The sequence below is a fragment of the Cucurbitaria berberidis genome (assembly GCF_010015615.1).
Source record: "Cucurbitaria berberidis CBS 394.84 unplaced genomic scaffold K460scaffold_7, whole genome shotgun sequence".
Lineage (NCBI taxonomy): Eukaryota > Fungi > Ascomycota > Dothideomycetes > Pleosporales > Cucurbitariaceae > Cucurbitaria > Cucurbitaria berberidis.
Window position 1 is genome coordinate 391,297 of NW_024468941.1, and position 12,976 is coordinate 404,272.

General features: G+C 53.1%; 2 protein-coding genes across 2 annotated transcripts; one reads left to right on the forward strand and one right to left on the reverse strand.

Moving 5' to 3' along the window:
• Window positions 1-1,532: 1,532 nt before the first annotated feature.
• On the reverse strand, window positions 1,533-7,451 carry K460DRAFT_399217 (Rho guanyl nucleotide exchange factor). The gene is made up of 2 exons (XM_040936232.1): window positions 2,900-7,451; window positions 1,533-2,843 (listed from the first exon to the last, which is right to left on the reverse strand). Exons 1-2 carry the CDS (start codon window positions 7,004-7,006, stop codon window positions 1,956-1,958), a joined length of 4,995 nt encoding a protein of 1,664 aa, XP_040782785.1. The 5' UTR covers window positions 7,007-7,451; the 3' UTR covers window positions 1,533-1,955.
• Window positions 7,452-10,384: 2,933 nt separating this feature from the next.
• Window positions 10,385-12,935, forward strand: K460DRAFT_322634 (uncharacterized protein). The gene is made up of 4 exons (XM_040930525.1): window positions 10,385-11,039; window positions 11,091-11,463; window positions 11,517-12,413; window positions 12,470-12,935. The coding sequence occupies exons 1-4, from the start codon at window positions 10,774-10,776 to the stop codon at window positions 12,674-12,676; spliced, it is 1,743 nt and encodes a 580-aa protein (XP_040782786.1). The 5' UTR covers window positions 10,385-10,773; the 3' UTR covers window positions 12,677-12,935.
• The last annotated feature ends 41 nt before the right edge of the window (window positions 12,936-12,976 follow it).

The window sequence follows — 12,976 nt, forward strand, 5'->3', positions numbered from 1 at the left end:
CGCGTCCTAATATATAAACTCGTCCCATGTTCCTAATATGATAGTCGGGATACGCATCACGACAGGACTGGCGCCATCCAGACTCAGTAAGTCGGTGGTACATCGGTGGTCCATTGCTGGCGTTGTTTGAGCGCAGCCGGCCATGCAAGCTGGGGTAGGCTTGATGGTTGCTTCATGCCCTCGCTAACGCGCCGAGCCATGCACTACGCCCCCGGGACTTTCGCAAGCTCGCTCTCGAAATGCGGTCCTGGTAGGCTGGGTGCTCCACGGCCCTTTTGTGGTCTGCAGATTCTTGCCGAGAGTGTTGCCGTGCGCCATGGGAATGCTCGCTAGCAGCCAATCGCGCACTGTTGGGTGCAACATGAGAACCAACACGCCCTCCCCGGACAGATCCACTTCGCTGTTGAGCCTCATGACAGACAAATCCTTCCGCATACTGGGGCCCCATAGCAATCTCCACGAAACTACCCCCGTGGAGAAGAACTAGCGGCGAAAATCTCTAAGTTCGGGAGCCGCGGAGTGCAGGAGGCCGTCGGTCGTAGGCCAAGTCCAAAAGCTGCACCCCCGCGATTGATCGCTGATCTCTGACGTGCGGTTACACACAAAGATCATTCACTCGTAAACTCGTAAAGACGGGTAACAAGCCAAGTCAAGGCGATCTTAGAGGCCCGAGACTGGGTGCCGAGCAACCAAGAGAGCTCTGGGCTGCGCCAAAGTCGGCTTCTGGTAGACCACGATCTCGCCAAGCGCCGGTGCAAACGATGGCGTGCAGACGATGTAGGGCGCTTGGATCATTGAGCATGATGACATGAAAGATTGTTGAGGCTCCTGTAGCAGCCCTGGAGTTCAAGGTGGCCGAGCGTGACCCTAAGCTTAAACAGTGTTGTAAGCACTGGGATGAAGCGAAACACCCAGGGTGCAATGCAGTATTCTCTACGGGATAAAAGCTCTTCCAAATGAGACATTTGTGAATAGTGTGATCAGCAACAGTAAATTCGCTCAACCTCATGAAATACCACCATCTCCCAACTTAATCGCAAACAGCATACAACGTAGAGCAGAACCAAATCCTTCCCGCCACCCTTCGGCCTTTAGTACCGCGCATGTTGATCCATCTCCTCACCTGCTCGAGATGACGCCTCCGAGCCGACTAGGGTACTGAATAGCGCGATGCACCTTTCCAGCTGCATCCTGGGGTAAACTCAAGCCGCGTGCTGGGGACGACATCTCAACGTAATGTTCTAGTCGGCTTCTAGCGCGCTTCCTCGCATTGCACAAGGCGCTAAGACCCCTCGTCGGACATGGGTACCGTGATGCCATGACGCTATCGGTGTTACCCTGCGGGTAGAGGCCATTGGGCCGTTGCTGGCCGAGCAGCGTCGGAAGGTTTATCGGACGGAACGCCAGACGGCAGTCTGGGCAGCGGCATATGAACGGCGGAAAGCAGATGCTGCAGATAGTCCCGTGGAGATGTTGGTAGGATGGGCTTGCGGACTCTAGAACGTGAGGGTTTGTCTGGCGATTTGGTGTGGAGCAAGGGTGCAGAGAGGTGTAGTATAGGCTGTGAAAGGTGGACCGAGCGAGTAATAACATAGGTAGCAACACATTGAGCATTCGCCATGTAAAACTTTGAGCTAGACATTAAACCAACCCTACATTGCATTCCCTTGAATAAGGACGCAAGAAGCTCCAGAAGAAAAAAAGACAAGGTATCCTCGCGCTAAGAATATGCAGAAGCGCCGCCCACCCAACCCAGGTTCATCACAAGTCCCCTATCAAACCCCAAGATACGAAAATCCAAGGGGGCGGGCTCGAACTAGAACTGTCCCTTACCCAAGCGCCCCAAACTCCCGTACTCCCGCCCTCTGTACATAGCGCGTATATGCTGGCTGCTCCTGCAGTTGCCTCGATGCGGCACAGTTCACTAGTCGCTAGGTTTTTTGACAATCTGTACATCACTCCTTCTGTCCCTCATTAAGCACAAGCTCAACGACGACTTGACACCTCTCCTGATGCGGATGCTGCAAACTCAACTTGACTGTCCTCCCATCAGCCCCTCCGCCTAAACCATCATCCAAACACTTAACATCCCTACCCGCAATAACCTGCCTCAGCCTTCCATTCTGCGCATTCCGAATCTCCACAAAGTCTGGATCGAACAGAAGAACATATGGCCCGTATGTGGCCGCAGACTTGGCCTTGCCGACAAACTCCATGATGACGGAGCGGCTGATGTCGCCGTTCTTATTGATATAGACGGCGCATTCTTCGTAACAAAGGAGGAACTCTTGGTCGCTGAGGCGGAACATGCCCAGTGGGTCTTGGTTTTGCAGGCGCGAAGCGATAGTGGCGACATGGGGTTGCTTCAAATCAGGGACTGACCAGGGGTGCTTCTTGTCTAGAGTGAGCACTTCGAAGCCCTTCGCTGTAGAGACAGCTAGAGACGAGTGGAAGAGGTTGATTGTGAAGCAGTCTGCTGGGATGTAGAATTCATCGAATTCCCGGAAGAATTCTGTGCGGCCTGACTTCCATAACCTCGACTTCTTCTCGGTCGACTTTTGGTAGACAGGCTCGAGGACCTTGAAGGTGGATGAAATGCCGTCACGCTTCTTGTAGAAGACGAGCGTCCTGTCTTTCATGACACCAGTTGCGAAGAAGCCGATATCGCGCGCACCTGACAGCTTTTGGGGTGCTCTTCGAGCGGAATCGTTCGTGGGAGGGACACCACTGACAGGGCAGACAGAATCTAGATGGTAAGCAACCAAAGACTTGTCGGTTATGAGCAGCATTAAGCTGAATTGCTCGAGGACCGCGATCTGTGTTACTCTGGGTACTTGAATGGCCTGATATCGTCAGCTGAAATTGGCCAATGGCATACCCTAGGATTCTATGCGCGTACCTTTGACCAACCCCGGGGATTGTCGAACTCTGAGACATAGACACCAATGTCAGTACCAACGGCTACCATGTACTTGCCATAAGGCTGGTTGAAGGCCGTTGCACAATTTACGCGGGCTCGGCAAACTGGTACTGGACGGCCCACATTGACAAACATCTTCTCGACTTCTTCTACTGACCGATCAAGTGGCGTACCCTTGATCGTGATGGCCTTTTGCGATGGCATTGCGCTATCGTATGCGAAAGCAGCATCAGCCATGACTCGTAGCCGGAACGGTTCGGCGTTTTGCGCAAACAAGGCTGTAGCATGCCGTGTCTTTGCGATGATGAGCTTGTCGCACCATTCAGCTCTATTCTGTGCTGACGGGGCGTATAGCGTGTAAGTCTCTTTGCCTAGATGCTTTACTCTGAACGGATACAAAATCTTCTCGTCCTTGTTAGTCTCCACTGTATTTGTGTTGACTAGCGTTTTGCCAGAACCGTTGGTATTGGTTGACCCTAGGGAGTTGGAGGTGGTGGTGTGTACCAAGGCGCCGGGAACAGGGCTGTTGCCAGGTCGCCCTCCAGAGCCCGCTACCCTACCAGCCACTGTGGTGACCGTGGATATACCCTTCATGGTAGAGCGCACAACGGGATCGTCATCTTCGCTCTCCAGGACAAGGAGATCCATGGGAATCGGTAACCTGGAAACGTCATATTTTTCTGACTTGGTAACACCATCCGCTTCTCGGTACGATACCGTCTTCGCAAGTACAAGGTAATGGTCGAACAGTAGTGCATGCGTTTCGAGCCAGTTGAATCGACTGCCTCCCATTCTTTGTAGGTCGCCCCGGTAGATAAGCTCTCGTCCTAGGTGGTCCAAATTGAGTTCTACGCGTTGCATACCCGGTCGTAAGATGAGCTTCGCTTGTAGATCCGTGAGGCTAACCTTCCGACTCATCTCGGCAACCCGACTGTCACACTCCAGAGTCACAGCTTTGATCTCCCCTTTCGCAATCTGCAGGTTGCGTTTCTCCTCGTTGTCCACAGTTGAATTCTTAAGCACTGTATCGATGAGAAGACCGTAGCGCTGCAACCTATCAATAGGCCCCTTGAGGTACGTGTCCCAACTGAGCTTGTTGGACAGCTTGTTTGTTCGAGCTTCATCTAGGAAAGTACGGAAGAGCATGTTCCTATCCGCCTCCTGGCGGACTAGGAAACTTGCGTAAGGAAATGCTGCAGCATACTCGATATATGCTTGCTTGGCTTTCCGAATCCATTCCCTGAAGATGTCACTGAATCCGACAATCCAAGGTCCCTGCTCTTGCTGTCTGTACTTGATCTGGGGCAAGAGATGGTCCTCGTTTGCTTTTCGGACTGCGTCCACCTTGCTGAAGACATCGTTGATGAATTTATTGAGCTTCTTGGGAGGAATGACTGGAGGTTGTGCTGCTACCAAGCGGTCACGGTAGAGACGGCGCAGAACATCGAGTCGCTCCATATAGTTATCTTCTCCCTGAACGATTTCATGGAGAATGTTTTGACGCTCAATTTCCTTTTTGTTTGCTTTCTCAACGTCTTCCTTCTTCAGCTTGTAGAAGGTAGCCCAGTCCTCCGACTGAGAAGCGGCCGATGGCGAGTTGAGATCAATCTTTTTCAGCGTCCGTTGGCAATGATGCGAGTAGCATCGACCAGGACTTGCGTGTGTGTGGAGCATTGGCGCGTAACATCCCGCTCCGGTGAGTTGGAAGATGACACCAGTCATGCTTGCTGATGAGAATTTCAACCATTCCTCCTCATGCACTAGCGTCCCTGCCTTATACATTTCGGCCACCACCCGACTACTCAAGGTCTCGGCATCCGCAATGTTCATTGTTGGTACCTTGTGGGTGAAGAGGGCGATCAGCCCTTCTTGGATGGGCCCTTCCTTGAGATCATTTTCGCCTTCTGTCATAGACTTGAGCCAAGTGATGATTGAGCTGAGCGCCCATGGCTCGGTGCACTTCTTGAAGTCGTTGGTGGAGAGTTTGGCCGGATTGAAGCGCTTGCCAGTTGGAAGAGTAGGGAGATCGATGGCCACGCCATCCGCACTACCAGGGGTTAGAGTGTTTCCATCGCTATCCACAGCAGCACCATAGAAGGTGTTACGATTAGCAGCCTGTCGTGCCCTGTGCCCTTGCTCGGCGTCGGTCTTTGATCTCGGAAGCGGTATTGCTGCGGGTGCGTTGCTGTGTTGGAGTAAAGAGGTCGAGCGAGGAACAGCGACCCCGGTTGGTGATATCATCTGGCTAGCATTGGGATCAACGGGGTAAGAGCCACGTGATGATGGAGCATTGCGCCAATACTCATAAGAACCAGAACCGGTTGAGCCCGTGCTCTGGTGGTTCAATCGCCGGTTCGCGCTCGCATTTGCATTCGCTGGGGGAGGAGGCAGAGGCCGGTTGGAGATACCAGGGTGGAAGAACATGTCTGCTGGCTCGCCAGGCATTGCAGACAGCGGCCCCGAAAGAGTTGAACCAGACATGGCGGATGCGCTGTCCATGAGAGTGGCTTCGTCGCCTTCGTCGTAGCTTCGCCGCCGCGCGCTCGGCTCTTCCAAGCCCCCGGTCCCAAATGTATCGACACGAGCATTACTGGAGAATGATGGGAAGGGATGGATCGGGTCGTACTGGTCGCTGGCAGGTTCTGAACGCCGCTGCGAGCCCGAGGTCGATGGGCCACTGCCGCCTGATGCTAGCTGACTTGGATCTCCGCCGTAGTTGAACGAGGGCATAAAGTTGCCTCCAAACCCACTCACGTCGACGCCTGCACCAACATAATCGCTATCGCTTGCACTTTCCTCTGCCGGCCGACTAGCTCCGGCAGATTGATGCGGAGATTGTAAGCTGGTATAGTTGCTGAAGAGACCAGTTCCTCCACTACGCCTGCGGGCCTCGTCCGCCTCTTCCTGTTCTTCTGCCATTCGAAGTGCAGCCAAGCCAGCGGCTGCCTCGACATCACTCTCATCGCTAGTATACGTATCGCGAGCAGGGAATGATGGCGCAAGTCGGTCGCCATTAACGCGGTCTCCGTTCCTCCCTGTTGGCTGTCGATCCAGACTATCGGGATAGTATTGGCCGCCGTTCGGTTGTTGCACTTGGATGGATGGCTGGCGCCCCCCTGCCGTCATGGTCATGACATCATTGAACAGCTCGTCTTGATTATACGGAGACCCATTCTGCGTCGGGAAGTAGTCGTCGCTGTCAGATTCGTGTGGAGGCGGGGGGAGCGGTCGAGAGGAGACGGTGTTTGTTCGCTGCGGCGAGCCATGAGGAGGCACCTCTGGTGTTGGAGGGAGCGTGTTTGAATGTTGGCTCGAGACGGAGGAAAACCTGTCAACGCGCTGTTGCGAGCCGTAGCCGTTGTCGTATGCAGGTGGGGAAGGAAGCGGGGCGTGCGAGGCGGTTGTGGGTTGATAGTAGGATTGGGACGAAGCATTCGAAGGCTGACGACCCGGATAGCTACCCCAATCCTCTGTTGGCGACTGGGCGCTCCCTGGAAGCGCAGGGAGGGGTGGTGGGGCAGGAGGGGTGTAAGCTACTCTGCCCTGACCCTGAACAGAAGATGTTCGCCCGAATTGCGAACTCTGGTAGACATTGGGCGACGGGTAGGAAACGGTGGGCGAGGTGGGCGAGAAGCCATAGGGATGGCTGACTGTATTGGTCCTGCCCAGGCTGGTGTCCGCATAGGCAGCTGGAACATATGGCTGGTGTTGTGACAGCGCGGGGGGAGCAAACGTCCTGTTGACGCCGCCATACTGCTGGGGATTGGGCAGAGGTATGGGTTGAGAATTGTAGTGCTGGGGGTTGTACTGCTGCTGCGATTGCGGAGGGTATCCATAGCTGCTGCTGTTGTATCCGCCCGCCGTGGGAGACAACGGGGCCTGGTTCAACTGCGGGGAGTTGGTCTCGCCCATGAAGAGCTCGTCGTTCTGGCGCGTAGTATAGCTGTCGCGCCGGGCTGGCGGGGGGTACGCGTAGCCCGCAGCTCCTCCATTTGCCTGAGGATCCCCATGGCCCGTCGCGCCGCCTGCGCTCGAGTGCGGTATATTGGGGTTGTAGTAGTTCTGGCCGTTCCCGTAGTACGACATGGCGACGTGGGCTGGCGGAGAAGCCTAAGGAGGCGCGATGGGGGGTGGTGCAGTCGAAGTCGTCATTCACGAGGCTACCTGATGAGGTTGCGCGGGCAGCATGACCAGGGCCGCTGAGCTGAGGTCGGATTTTTGCAATCGAGCCCGCGCGCGAGTGGCAGCAGTAGCAGCGAACTAGATGCCTTGATCCTCGGGATGTGATCGCATGCGCCCGCCAGAGGTTGCTCCGTGTGTGAAGCGTGGGCAGCGGTCCCTGTGCTTGCTGTGCCAGCTCCCGAGCGAATCGTCAGCTGTCTTGTGGGCGTCCGTAGCGCGGGGAACGGGCCGTTTGAGGGGGCAGATGCTCGTAGTTTGGTAGAGGCTGGTTGCGATGCTGGACGACAGGAGCGATGTCGAGTACAGGCTGGCAAGAGTCGTGAGTATGCTTATGGGCGGCAGTGTTTAATTCCACCATGACCGGTCCACGCCTGAACGGAGCCAAGCGTTTCAGTGGCAGCCCTACGAGCTGGCGCTGGGTGCCTGCGCATTGATAAGCCTCACCCGCCCCCATCGTTGCGCCTCGTCTCTTTTCCATGGCAAATGTATGCCACAGCATGTAAGAGATTAAATTCTGATTACATTACTACTCCCATCAAGTGTTGCAGTTGGTGCCGAGTTCTCTTTGATGCTGGAGCTATCTTCAATGACCCAAGGTAAACGGATGCATCATGCAACTCTGAGCTACGACTTATCAAACAAGCGGGCACCAGTCAATGGAGCCAGACGCTTAGGTATACAAATCTTCGCACATTACAGCACAAGGTGAAACATCCATTTCATTGGGTTAGATCACTGATCTGCATCAAGCAGGCTTCGGGTAGACATGAACCGGAAAGAGGTGCGTTCGCAACCTGAACCTGAATGCACTGGTGCACTGTGTAAGGCGAGTGCTTGGGCTGTGAGTGAAGTAATCAAACCATGAGATCGGGCGGTCTTGAACAAACCTTTGACTTTGAACGGTCCTGCTAGATGTATTCAGAAAAGAGGGGAGGCTGACGCTGTGGTAGGACGTTACATTCTTAGGACCCCAGGCACAGCAGAAGTTTGAAGTGGTATTTGTTCGATATTTACCATTCTCTTCGAGGAATTGGATTGTGAGGTCTTTCCATACAAGGTAGCCTGCAGGCCTTCGAGGTGTTTCGCAGCACGAGCCGTATCCTCGGTATACGTTGAAGGCATACAGCGTCTGTTATGATAGGAGCAGACTGCTTGTACTTGCCTCATTGTAGGTCTCAAAAACCCACCAGAGTTGTAACTTTGCAGGGTTAATGAACCGATGCTTACCTCGAACGTTAGCATATCGCGTATTGGACTTGCCCGGGAGAAGCGCCATAGATAAGGGCCAAGCTCTTAGATGCATACATACTTTCAGTCATTTTGCGAGCACTTGGGTTTTTAGTGGACGTATATTCCTGTTTAAAGAGGCGAATGGCTCCTTCCACGTACATCATGAAGAGAACATCTACTCGACAACTGACTTTATGAACCTCTTTAAGGGCACCGGTATTCTAATTCTACTAAACTCTGCTGCAGAAGTTGGGAGGAGAAAAGGCAACAGCAAATACCTTCCTGATACAGAGTTCGCGTTCGGGCACTACACGATGATCTGACTTGGGCACCTATAAGGCAAAGACTCGACGGGAATTAGCGAAAACGCACCAAGAACATAGTAGCAACATTATCGACGAATGATGCGACCTGGTGTGTACAGTGACATCGCACCACTTTATAATGTCAACTGAAGCACTTGCACGACTACTGTTAAGGCGGATACTAGGACGACAAGGACATTGAGAAGATCTGCGAAGAACTCAAAGTCAGTCCCCTCTTCAACCCTAAGAAGCTGAAGCCGTTTCAACGACTATAGCTAGCATTACCTTACATGTATCCTGTCGTAGTTTTAGCTAGAGAGAGGAAAGGACGAGGCGCTTAAGGGCAGATAATAGCCTTTTGGCGCTATGCTCTTAGATTCTCCATTATGAATCTGAGATGTGAGACATTGATGGGAGAGTCAAAGGGAGGCTGAGGCTGACTTGTCTGTGTATATATCAGCTGATAAGTCGCGCTGCAGATAGTAACGGGCAGTTGTAAAGAATGCTTCGATCCGGATCCGAGACTGGTGCTGAGGCTGAGCTGCGGTCAAGAGGCAGCTGGCCGCATTTGCCAACTTGGGCTGTCAGCCTGACCGATATGAGTTATGTAATGAATTTAGCACTAGTTCAGCTGGGCGCTGCATGTACTCTTGTAGTTGAATGCGGTCCATACGAAGTGACATACAAACTAATTAGCCTTCTATCAAGCTATTGCAATACACTGGCATAGTCAGCTACGCTAGATTTGATCAAGACTAGCCTCAGCCTCGAATCCAATATCAAACGTCCTCACTCCTCCCACAGTCGTTGTTCTTAGCTCACCCAAATACCGGGTATCTTCGAAGCCAACCAAGTAGATAACAGGACGTGTCTTTTGGCCAAACACGGTCGGGGTTTCTTGCATGGGTCGGTCTTAGCGCCAATGCTTCGACTGGATCGACTTTAGGTTTTCGAAAATCCTTCGAGAAGGTGCGCTAGCAACGATATGCTTTCAACCATCTCCCAGCTTCGTCCCAATCGACGGTCAAAATGACGCGTATCAGCAGCTGCTTTTGATGGCTGCCAAATGCTGGTATGTGCCGTAGTGGGGATATTTCCTGGACTAGACTAGATAGACGATTGCTACGGTGGGCAACAGGGCACGCGATGTGGACTTGTCGGGCTTGGACGAGTGCTGTCGTGAGCGTGGCGACCAACCGCTGGCCCGTGATTCGGTGTTGGACGTGGCTTAGCCCTATCGAGGAAGCGGCGACCCGTCAGCACCTGCCACCCACAGAACGCATTCACCGTGCTTAGACGAGGAAGGGAGCGGGGAACAGATTGCGCCAACAACAACGACAGACTCGTTGTATGCTTGCTTCTCTGCACTGCGCTGCTTCGTCACATGCCTGCGCAATTCACCCAAAGACATTGCAGGACAAGGCAGACTGCCCCCAGACCGCCATGGTGGATTCTACGCCTGACGTGCTCCGATAGCATGTCGCGTTCACCGGGACCCGCAAACGTTGCTCTGCCTCTTATCTGGCCGAATAGCGAATCGAAGCAGAACAACAGGCTTGGCTCATGGTGCCATGGCCACGGCCAAGCAATGCAGACAGGGAGTGTTCCACCACCCCATGCTCTAACAGGGAGGTGATATTCTCCTCTAGTACCGCGGGGAGCACCCACATCTTGATTAGTCCTTGGGCCGAGCAGATAGGCCCTGTACATAAGACCTCGGGACCGCCAGCACGCTTTGCTATCTGGTGAAGAGTCGGTCTTGCGCGTTCCACACCATCCGTTCACTGCCAAAGGCTTACTCTTGGCCATTCTTGGGTTACGTAGACAGCTTGGTGGGCGCCCGCGTTAAGCCTTGTCTGTAGCTGTGTTATCAGCGCACGGCTGTCTTGTCCTCCCCGCGCCTCGTTCGTATAACAACCGGTCAACCGCAGCCTCTGCACCACCTCAAGGCTGTCGCACTGCCTCACTTGCCTGCCTACTTGAACCGACTCGACCGCGGCCAGGTACCTTTGCTCCAGTGGGTCGCAGGACTCAACTAGCTTCGTTTGTCGTGTTGCGCCTACGCAAACGGCTCTACCACCAAAGCAGCCCACAATAAGAACCGACTCGGCCAAGTCGTCACCTCAACCTCCAACAATGGCCATTTTCAGAAAGAGGCACTCCGATTCTTCGGACGGCGCAAGCCCTCACAACTCGGACCCTGAGAAATCCGGTGCAAGGACAGACTATCAACATGCGACTGGGGAAGATGCGGTTACGGACGCGAATGGCGTCGCTGTTCACACCGACCACACCCATCTACACCGTGGTCTGAAATCGCGACACATTACTATGATTGCCATCGGTGGTGCTATCGGAACTGGTCTCATCATTGGTACTGGAAAAGCATTGGCTCAGTCTGGGTAAGTGGCATCAGTCGCAAACATCTGCTCAGAGCTAACCATTTTCTTTAGTCCTGGCTCTATCCTCATTGCTTACACCTCCGTCGGGCTCTTGGTCTACGTAGTCATGACTGCGCTTGGTGAAATGGCTGCTTGGATTCCTCACTCTTCTGGTTTCGCTGGTTACGCTACCCGTTTCTGCGACCCTGCTCTCGGTTTTGCCCTCGGATGGACCTACTGGTGCAAATACATCATCACTACGCCAAATCAGATCACAGCTTCTGCTCTAATCATCCAAGAGTGGCCAAGAACAGCATCGGACAAGGTCAATCCTGGTGTGTGGGTTGCAATCTTCCTCATTACCATAACAGCCATCAATTACTTCGGTATCAAATTCTTTGGCGAACTCGAGTTTTGGCTGAGTTCGATCAAGGTCGTTACCATTGTGAGTACTGTCTCGATGAAGGATAAGTAAAACAAGCTAATGCCTTTGTACAGATCGGTGTAATCATCCTCTCCTTCCTCCTCGCTGTTGGTGCTGGCCCAGGCCCTGCGACTGGATTCAAGTACTACAAGAACCCCGGGGCTTTCAAACCATACATAGCCAAAGGCGATGCTGGTAAATTCTACGGCTTCTGGAGCTCTCTGGTCAACGCGGTCTTCGCTTATCTGGGTACTGAGCTGATCGGTGTGACTGTCGGCGAAGCTCAGAACCCACGCAAGACCATTCCTCGCGCCATTAAGCTCACCTTCTACCGGATCCTGTTCTTTTACTGCCTTTCCGTCTTCTTCTTGGGCATGCTTGTTCCCTACAACTCCAAAGAGCTTGCATTCGCCCTCAATGCCGGTACCCGTGCTTCCGCCTCGCCCTTCGTTGTCGCCATCAAGCTCGCTGGTATCAAGGCTCTGCCTGACATCCTCAACGCGTGCATCTTGCTCTTCACTTTCAGCGCTTCCAACTCGGATCTCTACATTGCGTCTCGTACTCTTTTTGGTCTCGCCGAGCAAGGTCACGCTCCCAAGATCTTCCGCTGGACTGACAACCGCGGTGTACCCGTTCCTGCTCTGGGTCTCTCAGCGCTCATGTGCTGCACCGCCTTCATGAACGCCGCCGATGACGCAAAGATTGTTTTCGGTTATTTCGTCAACCTGACCACCATCTTCGGTCTCTTGTCCTGGATTTCGCTCTTGGTGTCGCACATCTTCTTCGTCCGCGCACGCAGGGCTCAAGGCATCACCAATGACCAACTAGCCTACACTGCTCCACTCGGCTTGATGGGATCCTACATTGCCTTGTTCTTCTGCTGCTTGATTGCCTTGACCAAGAACTTCCCCGTCTTCACAAAGGGCAAATGGGGCAACTTTGACTACAAAAACTTCGTTACTGGTTATCTCGTAAGTCTTGCCAAACAAAATATCTTGGTGAAATCATCGCTAATTCAAAACCACAGGGTATCCCAATCTACTTGTTCTGCATCCTCGGATACAAGTTCTTCATGAAGTCCAAGATGGTACAGCCCCACGAGGCAGACTTTTACACCGGCAAGGACGAGATCGATCGAGAGGAAGAGGCTTTCCTAGCCCACCAGGCGGCGGTCAAGTCCAACGACAAGAACGCCAGCTGGTTCTACCGAACCTTTGTCGCTTGGTTGTTCTAGGGGCCTGTCTACTTCACCCTTTACATATTAGTGTTAGATACGCGGATTATATATTGGATTGCATATAGCGTATCAGTCGACTCCGACAATATTACTCTCCCGTTTTTTGGTCACAATTGCTCTCTTTGATCTTTTGGTTTCAAGTCGTCATAGCGACTTCGCTGCACATCATTGTTCTCTTGTTTGCTAGCAAGAATTACCCGCCCTTACCCTTCCACCATTCATACCTGCTAATTGATGTAATTCATGACATAGACCCATATGCGCCAACATCTCTTTCACGTCCATGTTCAAGACGTC